At 41.1% G+C, this 12,800-nt stretch overlaps 1 protein-coding gene across 7 annotated transcripts in view; it reads left to right on the forward strand.

Moving 5' to 3' along the window:
- LOC126985380 (uncharacterized) overlaps positions 1-12,800 on the forward strand; it is a 97,023-nt gene that overhangs the window by 2,324 nt on the left and 81,899 nt on the right. For 2 of the 7 annotated variants that reach the window (XM_050840174.1, XM_050840173.1), the window contains exon 2: positions 9,198-9,234. In XM_050840174.1, coding sequence (XP_050696131.1) covers positions 9,230-9,234 — 5 coding nt within the window. In that variant the 5' untranslated portion in view covers positions 9,198-9,229. Of the gene's footprint in view, positions 1-3,148; positions 3,294-9,197; positions 9,235-10,048; positions 10,127-11,012; positions 11,138-12,800 lie in introns of those variants that run through there. The other 5 variants (XM_050840178.1, XM_050840176.1, XM_050840175.1 and 2 more) reach the window with 5 other exon arrangements.

Below are 12,800 nucleotides of genomic sequence, written 5' to 3' on the forward strand. Positions count from 1 at the left end.
ACAGCAACTCCATAGAAGTACTATCGAAGAACTATTTTTCTCCCATTTTCGGACACTGCTATAGCACAATGAAGGAGACTATATTAGTCTCCTTGAGCACAACTTAGGGAAAGGTTTGCATCTAAACACATTAGGAGTTTTTTGTTGGGAAATCTTGTTCCCTCTCAGTTGATACTTATTTTAGTGAACTGAAGGAGGCAGTTGAATTTTATGGAAAATTTCTTGATGGAGATGCAGATCTCGTTGAAGATGAAAATCTTAAATGAATGGTAGAAAAGACTTACTTGTGCATGACCGGTATAGGTAACCTATAGATATCATGCCGCTGAAAGGCACGACACATCAACACAACGCAGTACATGTCTATTCCCAGAGCCGTAGATTTGGATATCCCATATATCTACGGCTGTGTTTGATCCTGGTAGTCATACGAATAAAAATATTTAGTAATTTTTTACTTTCTTAATTTGCATACTTCCGCCGTATTGCAACTTTTAGAACCTCACAGGACGATGCTGAAAATATAGTTTGCCAGAACTTTCTATGCTCTTGTATAAAATCGGTGTCGCCATGATGTGTTGCTGATGCAGGAATATTTCTATTTCTGAGGGAAATTTTGGCTTCAAAAGGAAAAAGGGAAGAATTTTTTTTTTTTTATTGGAAATAAGTTTTTTTTTTTCATTAAACACGGGCAGAGCGAGACCGAACTTAAAGCTGCAGGGAAAGCAAGGTCTCCCTCTAGAAAAAACGAGAAAAAAAAAAATCACACACATATTAACCACATAATATTACATAATATATTTGTCAGTTTATGCATAATTTTAAATTTTGGGGTTTATATGGGTTTAAATTTGGCCTGTTTGGCCGTAATGGGAAAGCCACAAATCTGGCCGTCGCCCGCTACTGGTTAAAGGCTGAAGAGAGAGACTCATTACCTAATTCGTCATACGCCTAAACTATTCGCGCATGAGTTTGGCATGTAGTACAGAACAGGTAGTACGATGTAGGTACTCGCCTATCCTGAGACGGATGTGTAGGCGTAGCCAGACGTAGTACTTACATTTAATTGTCAAACGATACTGAGGCACAATACCTTCTGCATTAGAACCAATCTAGGGCATGGTCCTTGAATTATCCTGTGTGTGTGTGTGTGTGTGTGCGTGTGGCAGGGAAGAGTCTGAGGCAGAACGGGGAATTTTGTTATTTTTGACATACATAGAAGGAAATTTTGGCTAATTGATCTGGCAACACTGTCGCTGTGTTGTCTGCTACATGTTAGAAACGTGATTAATCTCGCACGCTCCGCGGCGATAGTGCCACGTCACTTGGCCCGGCTCTCATCAAGGAGACTATCATAGCTCCACCGTCCACATCCTGAGTGACACCCCCGCTTCATATTCCACAAAAAGTAGTGAAAGGTATTTGATTTAATTTCCCCCACGTGTGTGTGTGTGTGTGTGTGTGTGTGTGTGTTACGAGGCATTGCCCACTCGGAAAAACTTGAATCTTTACAGTGACTGATCTCTGGGTACAGATGGGGCCTCACCACCCGCCATCCTTCTTACTCAAGGAGGGTCAGTTAATTACCACTTCTATATAAGCCAAAACCTTTTTATCCTGACAAAGATTGGTCTGACCAAGATGCAAACCTCAGCCTGCCAGGTGACAGAAAGAGCTGCATAAGCCCTTTTCACACCATCACGATTCACGACCAAGGACGGCGAACGCCCCAAGGCGTAGATCCTACCAAGGATTATCCTACCATGAGGTTCTTGGGATGGGAAGGGGGCCTGCATGGAGACTTGCCCGGAGGTATCCCCGGGTTTGGTATTGTAGGGTGAGCGAGGCAACACGGATTGGTTGTTACTTGAGCTCCGAAGCTTCAAAATTTTTTTTTTTTTTTTTTTTTTTTTTTTTCGTCCTAGCCTTTAGCGCCGGTAGGCTTTCTTGAGGGTCTGGTGATCGGCCCCAGCCCATCTTGGCGCAGTTAAGTCTTTATATTGGCGCCATCTATTCTTGGCTCGTGTTGCCCCTCGGCGCTCATTCTTGATTTCCTTTGAACATTTCCTCTAGAGTCCGGGTTGATAGATGGTCTTCAGGAGAACATATAGATAGTCTTAGGCCACTCGGCGGTGAATGAAAAATCCCAGGTGGCAGCGGCGGATTCTTACAGATAGGGGAGAGCCGGTATGATTCGGACAGTGGGACTTATCGGCTTCGCACTTATTGTAAAGTGTATGGGAGTGAGTGCCGCGAGATTTTGTGTGAATGTGCAAAACTTTGTTGCCTTGGCCCACAAAGGGATAACCACGCCCTCAGAGCTGTTATTTTCGATGCAAGTCTTATTTTACGTTTTTTTTGCATCTCTTATGTAATATTTTCAGGGTGTATCGTAAGCTCTCGCTTCAAAATCGTGCCAATTAGCGAGATGTAATTATTTCGGTGACGCAGCGATGCACGGCGAAGGTGTTGCCGTATAACACGATCACCCGTGAAGCCTCGTGCTGGAAAAGGAGTGTGACTACACATTTGCTTTTTACAGAGTCGTGATGATTCGGACGGTTGATTTTTTCACGATTTTTATAAAATTTATATCAATTTAAACATTATAGGTGTTGCAATGGTTATAAAAAGGTTAATTTGGTTGATTTATATTCAGATATTATGCTTGTGAGAAGGAAGCCATAATACCAAAAATTTTGAGATGTTTCTTGTAGTTCTCCTTTTATTTTTTCCCCCTCTAAATATTGAGAGGATACTTTGTCCTTTTATAAATGTTTTGTAGAAGATATAATCTTCTTTATTAGCCAATCAAACTTAAGTTATATTAATATTATGGCGAGTATTATGAGTGTCCGTACCATCCCACCTCCCTGGCCGAACCATCACCACGGGTGGGGATGGTTCGGACGATTTAGAAACTTGTCTTCACCACCTACATCAGAAAACTGTAAATAGCTACGAGTGTCATATTAGCAGCCTAAAGAGCCAAAGGATGGAGGAACATGTGAGATCAACAAAATTACACTACTACTTAAACTTCTTTTTCTAAAAATATTTTTCTAAAAAGTGTCCGAATCATACCGGCTCTCCCCTACTTACGCACAGATACTTACAGAAGACCTCCTGGAAGAGGCTTACGCCTGTGACTGCAGATCTACATTAACAACTTGTGGTAGTGCGTGGTGGATTATTCGTGCTTTGACTTAAAAAGTTTCAGTGAATTCCCCTTGCTGCTGCTTTCTTATCTAAGTTTCAATATTCCTTCGCTACATGCATCATCATATTTCCCAGTGAGTATCTTGTAGGCCTCAATTAGATCTCCCCGTGCTCTTCTATATGCCAGTGTCGGTAGTCTCAGCTTCTTTAGTCTCTTTTCGTAGGTAAGTCCTTTAAGTTCAGGTACCATCCTAGAAGCCCGTCGCTGAATGTCTTCCACCATATCAATGTCTTTCACCAGGTTAGGACTCCATACTTGGTTGGCGGATTCTATATGTGGTCTTTCCAATGCACTAAACAAGAAATATCTCGGCATCCAATGCAACAAAGGTTCTGATTAATCTCACAAATTTATTGGCTTTATTCACTTTTTCTGCTAGATGATCAGCACAACTTAGTTTATTGTTGATAATGACACCCCACATCTTTTTCAGAAGTAATCCTCAATAACTTTCTCCATGTGATAACCTTGATCTTCAACAGATGTTCTTCCTTTTCTTATATATTTGCATTTATCCGGATGAAATCTTAACAACCATTTTTCACTTCATGAGTATAAGTCTAGCACATCTTGCTGCAGCTTCCGACAGTCATCTTCTTCTCTTATACTTCTAAAAATCTTTGTATTGTCTGCATACATGTAAATTTGGTTATCATTGATAGGTAAATCTTAGGAATAGCGGCTCCTAGTGGGTGCGCGTTTAGGGCACGGTGTGGTGGTAATTACAACATTTCTAGCACGTACGACGGGGTTTTGACAAGCGGACAGGCGTGTTTATGTCACAAGGGTGTATTTTTCCACGCGGGCTCTTCCCTTTCTTCACCCCGGAGCTCGCAGTCTCATCACCCATCGACTTAGAAGAAGTCGTGAGGCCAGCATGGAAAAATACACCCTTGTGACATAAACACGCCTGTCCGCTTGTCAAAACCCCGTCGTACGTGCTAGAAATGTTGTAATTACCACCACACCGTGCCCTAAACGCGCACCCACTAGGAGCCGCTATTCCTAAGATTTACCCATTGATATATTGTCAGGGAGATCATTAATGAACAGGACAAACAGCAGTGGCCCGAGGACAGACCCCTGCGGTACTCCACTTGTTACCGGCCTCCAACTGGACATTTCCCCCTTTACCTCAACTCTTTGTTCTCTCCGTGTTAGAAAAGCTGTAATCCATTCTTGGTACTCCTTTCCAATTCCATAACTGTTAATTTTACTTAAAAGCCTTTTATGTGCAACTTTATCAAACTCCTTCATAAAATCACAATAGTAATATTATGTCAACTGCATAGCCATCATCAATAATTTCAGTCCACTTGTCCATAACCTTTATGAGCTGGAGTACCGTTGATTGTCCCGGGATAAATCCATATTGCCTTTCACTAAATAAACCATATGTTCTCATATGTGTCACCTCCTTTATGATCCTAGGGTGGATTCCATCAGGTCCAGGTGATTTATGCCTCTTTAGATTTTCAATATTTTTAATTTTTACTTTATTGATTTCCAGGTGATTCAAAGTTGGTACCATACGCTCTTCACCACACAGTCTGGTACTTCACCTTATGTCTCCACTACAAAAACCTTTGAAAATTGCTCTGCTAAAATTTCAACATTCTCCAATTCGTTTTCAGTTTTACCATCTTTAGCAGTGCCCTTATATAAGTCAGGAATCCTGTGTTTACATTTTACCTTAGTCTGGACATATTTCCAAAACATTTTGGGATTCTCTACATTTTTTGCTATCATCATCATCATTTCATCGACGCCTACTCCTAGGAGCTCCCACCAGGGGATGGCCACAGCAGAAGAGCTTCCATCTTTCTCTATCCAGACACTCCCTCCTTGCCTGCTCAAAGTTTCTCAAAGATTTTTTGCCCCTTTCCCTAACGTACTCTTGCACCCTATCCCTCCATTTCACTGGAAGTCGTCCTCTTGCATTCCCTCCCTCTGTCTCACTCACATACACCCTTCTGGTCATCTTACTCTCCTCCATTCACTCCTTGTGGCCAAACCACTTTAAGGTCTGTTGCTTCACTTCTTCCACCACTCCACACTTCTTCCCTTCACCCCTGTGACACATTCCAAAATGCTCGTACACACTTTCATTACTCATTCCATCCATTCTACTCACACCACAAGCACTCCTCAAATAACTCATTTCCACTGCCTGCACTCTAGACCTCTGACTTTCATTCCAGGCCCACGTTTCATTCGTCCCAAAGACCCTACCACCCTTCTTCCTTGCAATGCCCTTTCTCTTATCTCTCCCTCCATACCACCATGCTTACACATAACTGATCCAAGGTACTTAAACTCATTGACCTCCTCCATTTATTTCACCATTCAAAATCATTTTGCGTTCTTTTTCACATTCAATTCCCACTCAGATAGTTAGTGTAGCTTGTCACAAACAGCCTCATAAGGACCAGCAGGTCTGCTGTTGTTTGTTGTTCCTTTGTGTTCCAATATGGGCATACAAAATCTACAACCTCACTTCTACTTCGCTCACAAACCATCACTTTTCTTTTGTTGACATTTACTTTCAGCTTTCTCCTATTACAGACACTATCATAAACACTGACCAAATTTTGTAGGTCACTTTCATTTTCTGCAAAGAGCACCATGTCATCACCAAACAGTATCGAATTCAGTATCCACTTCCTTCCCTCATCGAACAGTCTTACTCCAACTTCTCCAACTTTGCCCTTAATTTCTCTAATAACACCATCCATATAAATATTGAATAACCATGGTGACATGATGCACCCTTGTCTTTAGCCCACTTTTATCTCAAAATGTTCACTCGTTTCTCCAGTAATTCTGACACATGCAGATGCATCCTCATAGAAAGACTTTATTGCATTAAGCAGTTTTCTTCCCACACCATAAATCTTTAAAACATCCCACAATGCAATCCAATCGACTCATAAGATTTTTCCAAAATCCATGAAGGCAACATATAGTTTCTTTACTTTTGCTATTATTTTTTCTACTACCATCCTGAAGGCAAATATCTGATCCACACATCCCCTTCCCTTCCTGAAGCCTCCTTGTTCTTCACTGATTTTCTCTTCTGTTAGTCTTTGCACCCTCTCTATTATGACTTTTCCTTATACCTTTCCGGGTATACTCAGGAGACTTATACCTCTATAGCTCCCATATTCCCCTCTCCTGCCCTTCCCCTTGTAAACTGGGACAATGATGGCTTTCGTCCAGTTTGCTGGCACCTCCCCCCTCCCATGCTACTTCACATATCTTGACCATCCATTTAACAACTACATCTCCACACTTCAACATTTCTTCTGTGATTCCATCAATTCCTGCAGCCTTTCCATTTTTTTATTTTTTTATTGCCTGATTTACTTCTTCATATGTTATACTTCTTTCTTTATATACTCCTCCTCTACCTCTACTCAAAACTGCTGCTGTTACAGCTGCTGGACGTCCATCCTCAAAATTCATTAAGTTTTTTAAATATTCTCTCCATCTCTCTTTCACAGCTTCCCCGTCTTTCAACATCTTTCCATTCTCATCCATAACTTCATTTATTTTCTTGAGGAGATATTTTCTGCATTTCTTTCGTTTTTTACTTCTTTCCAATATGATTTCCTGTTCCCTTTATATTTTTCACTTAGTCTTTTTCCAAAGTCTTCATCAACCCTCTTCTTACTTTCTTTTATTGCTTGTTTTAATTTCATTTTGCATTCTCTATATTTCTTTTCCCTTTCCCTTTTTACTTGCTCAGCCACATTTCTTTCTTGAGTTTTCTTAAAAAGTTCCCTTTTCTCTTTTACTATCCTCCTTATCTCTTCTGTCCACCATGAATTTCCTTTTCTTTTTCCATCTCTCACCACTTTCATCTCTTACACTTTTTTTGTTGTAGTTACCATTATTTCTTTAAATGTTCCAAAAACATTTTCAATATTTGTATTATCTTTTACACTTTCCCATTTTTCACTTAAGGCCTCTGCCATTTCACGGTTATACTCATCTTTTATTTCTTTTTCCTGTAACTTTTCTATTTTCAGTATTTCCTTTTTTATTTCACTTTTCTTTTCAAACACCCACTTTTCTTTCAGCTTTAACTTTGCCAGCACTGCAAGATGGTCAGATAAATCGAACATTCCTCTTACTACCTTCGCGTCACAGATTTCTTTTCTAAGCCTTTCATCTACTGCCACATAATCAATTAATCCTTTTTGCTCATTATCTTCTCCCCTCCTCCATGTGTATCGGTGGATATTCTTGTGCTGAAAGAAGGTGTTCGTTAGGAACATTCCCCTCTCAGCACAGACATCCACCAGGCACTCTCCATTTTCATTCTTCCCAGGTATCCAACATTTTCCCACCATATCCATCACACATTCATCACCCACTTTAGCATTCATATCTCCCATCATAAGAAGTTTCCTTTCTTTCTCAAAACTCTTCAAACATGCATTCACTTCCTCCCAAAAAGCTTCCCTTTCTCTCAGTCCTTTTTTACTTTTCACATTTACTGGTGCATAAATACACACCCATGCATACTTTTCTAAACCTACTTTTCCTTTCACCCACACAATTCTTGATCCCTTCCAACCATAATCAGTCACACCATTCCATACTCTTTCAGACATCACAGTAGCATATCCTTCCTTACTCCTGCTTCTATACTTCTCATCTATCCCCGTCCATACAACCCCCCCAGGCACACCCTCCCACGTACCCTCTCTACCATCACTCACACCAGTTCCTCGAATATGTATTTCACTCACTCCCAACACATCCACTCTACCATTTACAAAATTTTCAATCATCACTCTCCTCTTTTCCTCACCACCTAAACCATTCACACTAATAGACACCAGTCTCATACATTCCTTTCTCTTCTGCCGCCCTCTGGCCATCGCTCCTGCCTCTAAAAACTCAATAAAAGTATTAGAGGCCACCAATGGGTGGCCAGTCCAATGTAGTGTTATGGAGACTTGCTCCTTGTCAAGGCTAAAAGGATTAAAACAAAGCAGCTGATGGTCACTGCCCCCCTCCCCGTTGGTTCTACCCCGCAGGGTATACTAACGGTGCACATCACTTGAAGGTGAGGATGGGGTAGGCTACCTTCCCAGTCAGAGGGTAGTCGTATTGCTCCTTTCCCAATACCCTAAACAAGGGAGCTGTACGCATAGGCAGCAAAAACGCACCTCGGATGAACCTCATTGGTTACGATACTGCCACTGCTCAAAGCTATCTCCCTTTCCTTTACCTTCACAGCATTTTGTGTTTCTTTTCTGATTTGATTGTTCAGTCTTCTGTACTCCTAGGTCTCCATATACACTTTTCCTGTTGAATGCATTCAAATTTCCCTTTAAAGATTTCATTCTCATCAAAAACCTCTGTTTTCTCTTTATCTTAGACCACAATTTCTTGTTCATTGGTAGATTTTCATTCATCCTCTTCCTGTATTGCTCAAAATTCCCTATTTTTCTTGTAGGCACTGTCTTATCAATTGAAACACATAGCTTTGACTTGAATTGAATTCGGTTCCGCATCATCCAGGATGTGGCGGAACACGGCACAGGCATGCTAACCACTCAGCCACCGCCTCTCAATGAATTACGCATGTAGTGCGGCGACTATGCCTGATGAGCGAGCCTCCCATAACCCACTTAGCCAGTGGGGTACCTCTTTGGCCGACTCGGTAAGGAGTGGCTCTTCCGTCACGTTGGTCGCGGGTTCGATCCCAGGCAGCCGGCGAAGACCCTCACCTTGTCTTGATTAATTTCTGGTATGTTTCGATACACGCAGAGGACGTGTTGGGGAATAGAGGAAATAGAAAAAGAAAATCCCGGGGCATGACACACACACATACACATTCATGGATAGCCACAAAATTTTCTCACATTTCATCCCTTAACAAGCAACATATATATTAGTGACAATAACAAAATGCCTTTATATAATTGTGTAAACTATTAAAATATTTTTTCCTTTTTTTCAGCAATCGCAATCAACCATAATCAGTCAAGCACCATGGCGTGAGTACTGGATCTGCTTATGTTCTGGATGTGAAATGTGGGAGGGAAAGATGGAGAGAAAGGAGATGAGGGATAAGTAGAGTAAAGAAAGGTATAAGTATGTGTATGTATATACATATACATATGTATACACATAGGGAGGAAGGGAAGGGAATGAAAGCGGCTTTGCATATAAGTAGGTCCATGTGAGGTCCCAAATTATTCATAGTGGAGCCTAATGTCCATGTACTTTTCCAAATCGTCTAGCATTTTTATACAATCAAAATTTTATATAGAAGTGCAACTTTTCTCTAGAGAGCCCCTCAGGCTCCCCATAGCTTTCCCAATGGTCATGGAGAAACGGGAGAAAGGGAAATAAGGAAAGAAAGAGATGGGGGACAGCGAGAAAGGAAATGCTGGTAACTATATAGGAAGGAAGGAAAAATGGATGGAGGAGGTAATAAATTAGTGATATATAAAAGTAAGGTTTTGGAAAAGTGTATGTGTGTGTGTGTGTGTGTGTGTGTGTGTGTGTGTGTTTAACAAGTTGTTGTACAGTATTAGAGTCGTGTTGTTCTGTCTTCATGTCTATTTTCATTCAGATCAGCCTTAAAGTCATGGATGTTCCTTACCTGCACCACCTCCTCATCTCACTGGCAGATTGTCCCATGTAGGCAGCACCACCCTTGTCCCTTGGCCACCCAGAGAAGTGTCAAAAGGGGTCAGTGGTTAAGTCAGGGCTACCTCACCTGGTTTTGCTTTGATAATAAATTGATGACAGCATCATGTTGATAGGAAGTCAAGTATACCAGCACCAACTCCAATATATTATCAGCACTGAACTTGGCTTGGGATGGATAGGGCAGCCACGTGGGAGCTTGCTTGGGATGACCGCCAGGAGTATGAACAGTGAGTAAGTGAAGTGACGCTCCCCAGGGCATATGCTCTCCATTAGTTAGTTACTTAGAACTATATTTACAAGTGAATCATGGGGTGATGAAAACTTTGTCCCTTTATAGGACTTTTGCATATTTTTTACAAGTATTGAACAGTGACCAGTTCATTACTGTGATAATCAGTTATTCAATTAACTCCTGAGCTGAAATAAGCCATAATGTGTCCAATATGGAATGAGGTCTATTCATCATTACTTCTATAGTATATTATAAAAAACAAGTTCCTTGACTAACACATATCCTTCAACTTGTTGACCTCTTGTTCCTCCAATGTCTTTATTCAAAAGATCCTCCTTTTCACTTTTTCTAATTTCCTGACTGCCTTAAACATCACTATGAAGTTTCCTTTATTTCTTCTGTCTTTCAACTTAGTTTCAAAATATCCTTTTGTTCTTCATATGACAGCTCTGCTAGGCTATGCGTCAATATAGTTACAGCTCTTTGTATTCTCTCAAGCTTCCTTGTTATTTTTCCCTATACATTGGTGAGGTTAAAAATGCATACTCCAGCCTTGATCATATCATAGCCACTTGCTGCGTCTGTTCATCCACTCATTTATATCATCATCATCATTTCATCGACACCTGCTCCTAGGAGCTCCCACCAGGGGATGGCCACGGCAGAAGAGTTTCCATCTTTTTCTATCTAGACACTCCCTCCTTGCCTGCTCAAAGTTTCTCAAGGATCTTTCACCCCTCTCCCTAACGTACTCCTGCACCCTATCTCTCCATTCGCTGGAGATTGTGCTCTAACATTCCCTCCCTCTATCTCACTCACATACATCCTTCTGCTCATCTCACTCTCCATTTACTTCATGTAGCCAAACCACTTTAACCCCTAAAGGACTGGAGGCAGTTATAACCGACGCGCTCACCCCAGAAGTCTATCCTATTCAACTCGCTGTTTCTCCGTAACCACATCACGTAGAGACTTCTGGATGACATCTTTAGAAAGAGGAAGACTTGGTGGTTAGTACAAAATCCATCTTATTCACTCGTGCAATGTAGGTTAAGCGTAGAGAATGTGTGAATACAGGCAATTTCCAGGTTTAGCGCGGGAAGGCCGGTCCCAGCGGTACCAAAAATACAGCCACCCCCATTCCTTTAGGGGTTATAGTCTGTTGCTTCACTTCTTCCACCACTCCACACTTCTTCCCTTCACCCATGTGACACATTCCAAAATGCTCATACACACTTTCATTACTCATTCCATCCATTCTACTCACACCACATGCACTTCTCAAATAACTCATTTCCACTGCCTGCACTCTAGACCTCTGACTTTCATTCCAGGCCCATGTTTCACTTGCATATGTGAGGGTTGGTACTATTATTGTATTTCTCAAATCCCTCTTTACCTCCATGCTCACACTTCTGCCATTCATGATTCATCCCAAAGACCCCACCACCCTTCTTCCTTGCAATGCCCTTTCTCTTATCTCTCCCTCCGTACCACCATGCTTACACATAACTGATCCAAGGTACTTAAACTCATTGACCTCCTCCATTTCTTCACCAATCAAAATTATTTTGCATTCTTTTCACATTCAATTCTCACTCTATATGGGCATACAAAATCTACAACCTCACTTCTACTCTGCTCACAACCATCACTTTACTTTTGTTGACATTTACTTTCAGCTTTCTCCTTTTACCGACACTATCAAAAACACTGACCAAATTTTGTAAGTCACTTTCATTTTCTGGTGTGAGCACTGTGTCATCAGCAAACAGTATTGAATTCATCACCCACTTCCTTCCCTCAGCATACATTTTTAATCCAACTTCCCCAACTTTGCCCTTCATATCTCTAATAACACCATCCTTATAAATATTGAACAGCCACGGTGACATGACACACCCCTGCCTTAAGCCCACTTTTATCTCAAAATGTTCATTTGTTTCTCCACTAATTTTGACACATGCAGAGGTATCCTCATAGAAAGACTTTATTACACTAATCAGTTTTCCTCCCACACTATATATCTTTAAAACATCCCACAATGCAATCCAATTGACTCTGTCATAAGCTTTTTCCAAATCCATGAAGGCAGTGTATAGTTTCTTTCTTTTTGCTATTATTTTTTCTACTACCATCCTGAAGGCAAATATCTGATCCACACATTCCCTTCCCTTCCTGAAGCCTCCTTGTTCTTCACTGATTTTCTCTTCTGTAAGTCTTTGCACCCTCTCTATTATGACTTTTCCTTATACCTTTCCGGGTATACTCAGGAGACTTATACCTCTATAGCTCCCATATTCCCCTCTCCTGTCCTTCCCCTTGTAAACTGGGACAATGATGGCTTTCGTCCAGTTTGCTGGCACCCCCCCCTCCCATGCTACTTCACATATCTTGACCATCCATTTAACAACTACATCTCCTCCACACTTCAACATTTCTTCTGTGATTCCATCAATTCCTGCAGCCTTTCCATTTTTTAATCTTTTTATTGCCTGATTTACTTCTTCATATGTTGTACTTCTTTCTTTATATACTCCTCCTCTACCTCTACTCAAAACTGTTGCTGTTACAGCTGCTGGACGTCCATCCTCAAAGTTCATTAAGTTTTTGAAATATTCTCTCCATCTAACTTCATTTATTTTACTTTGGGAGATATTTTCTGCATTTCTT

Source organism: Eriocheir sinensis, chromosome 59 (genome assembly GCF_024679095.1).
Source record: "Eriocheir sinensis breed Jianghai 21 chromosome 59, ASM2467909v1, whole genome shotgun sequence".
Taxonomy (NCBI): Eukaryota; Metazoa; Arthropoda; class Malacostraca; order Decapoda; family Varunidae; genus Eriocheir; species Eriocheir sinensis.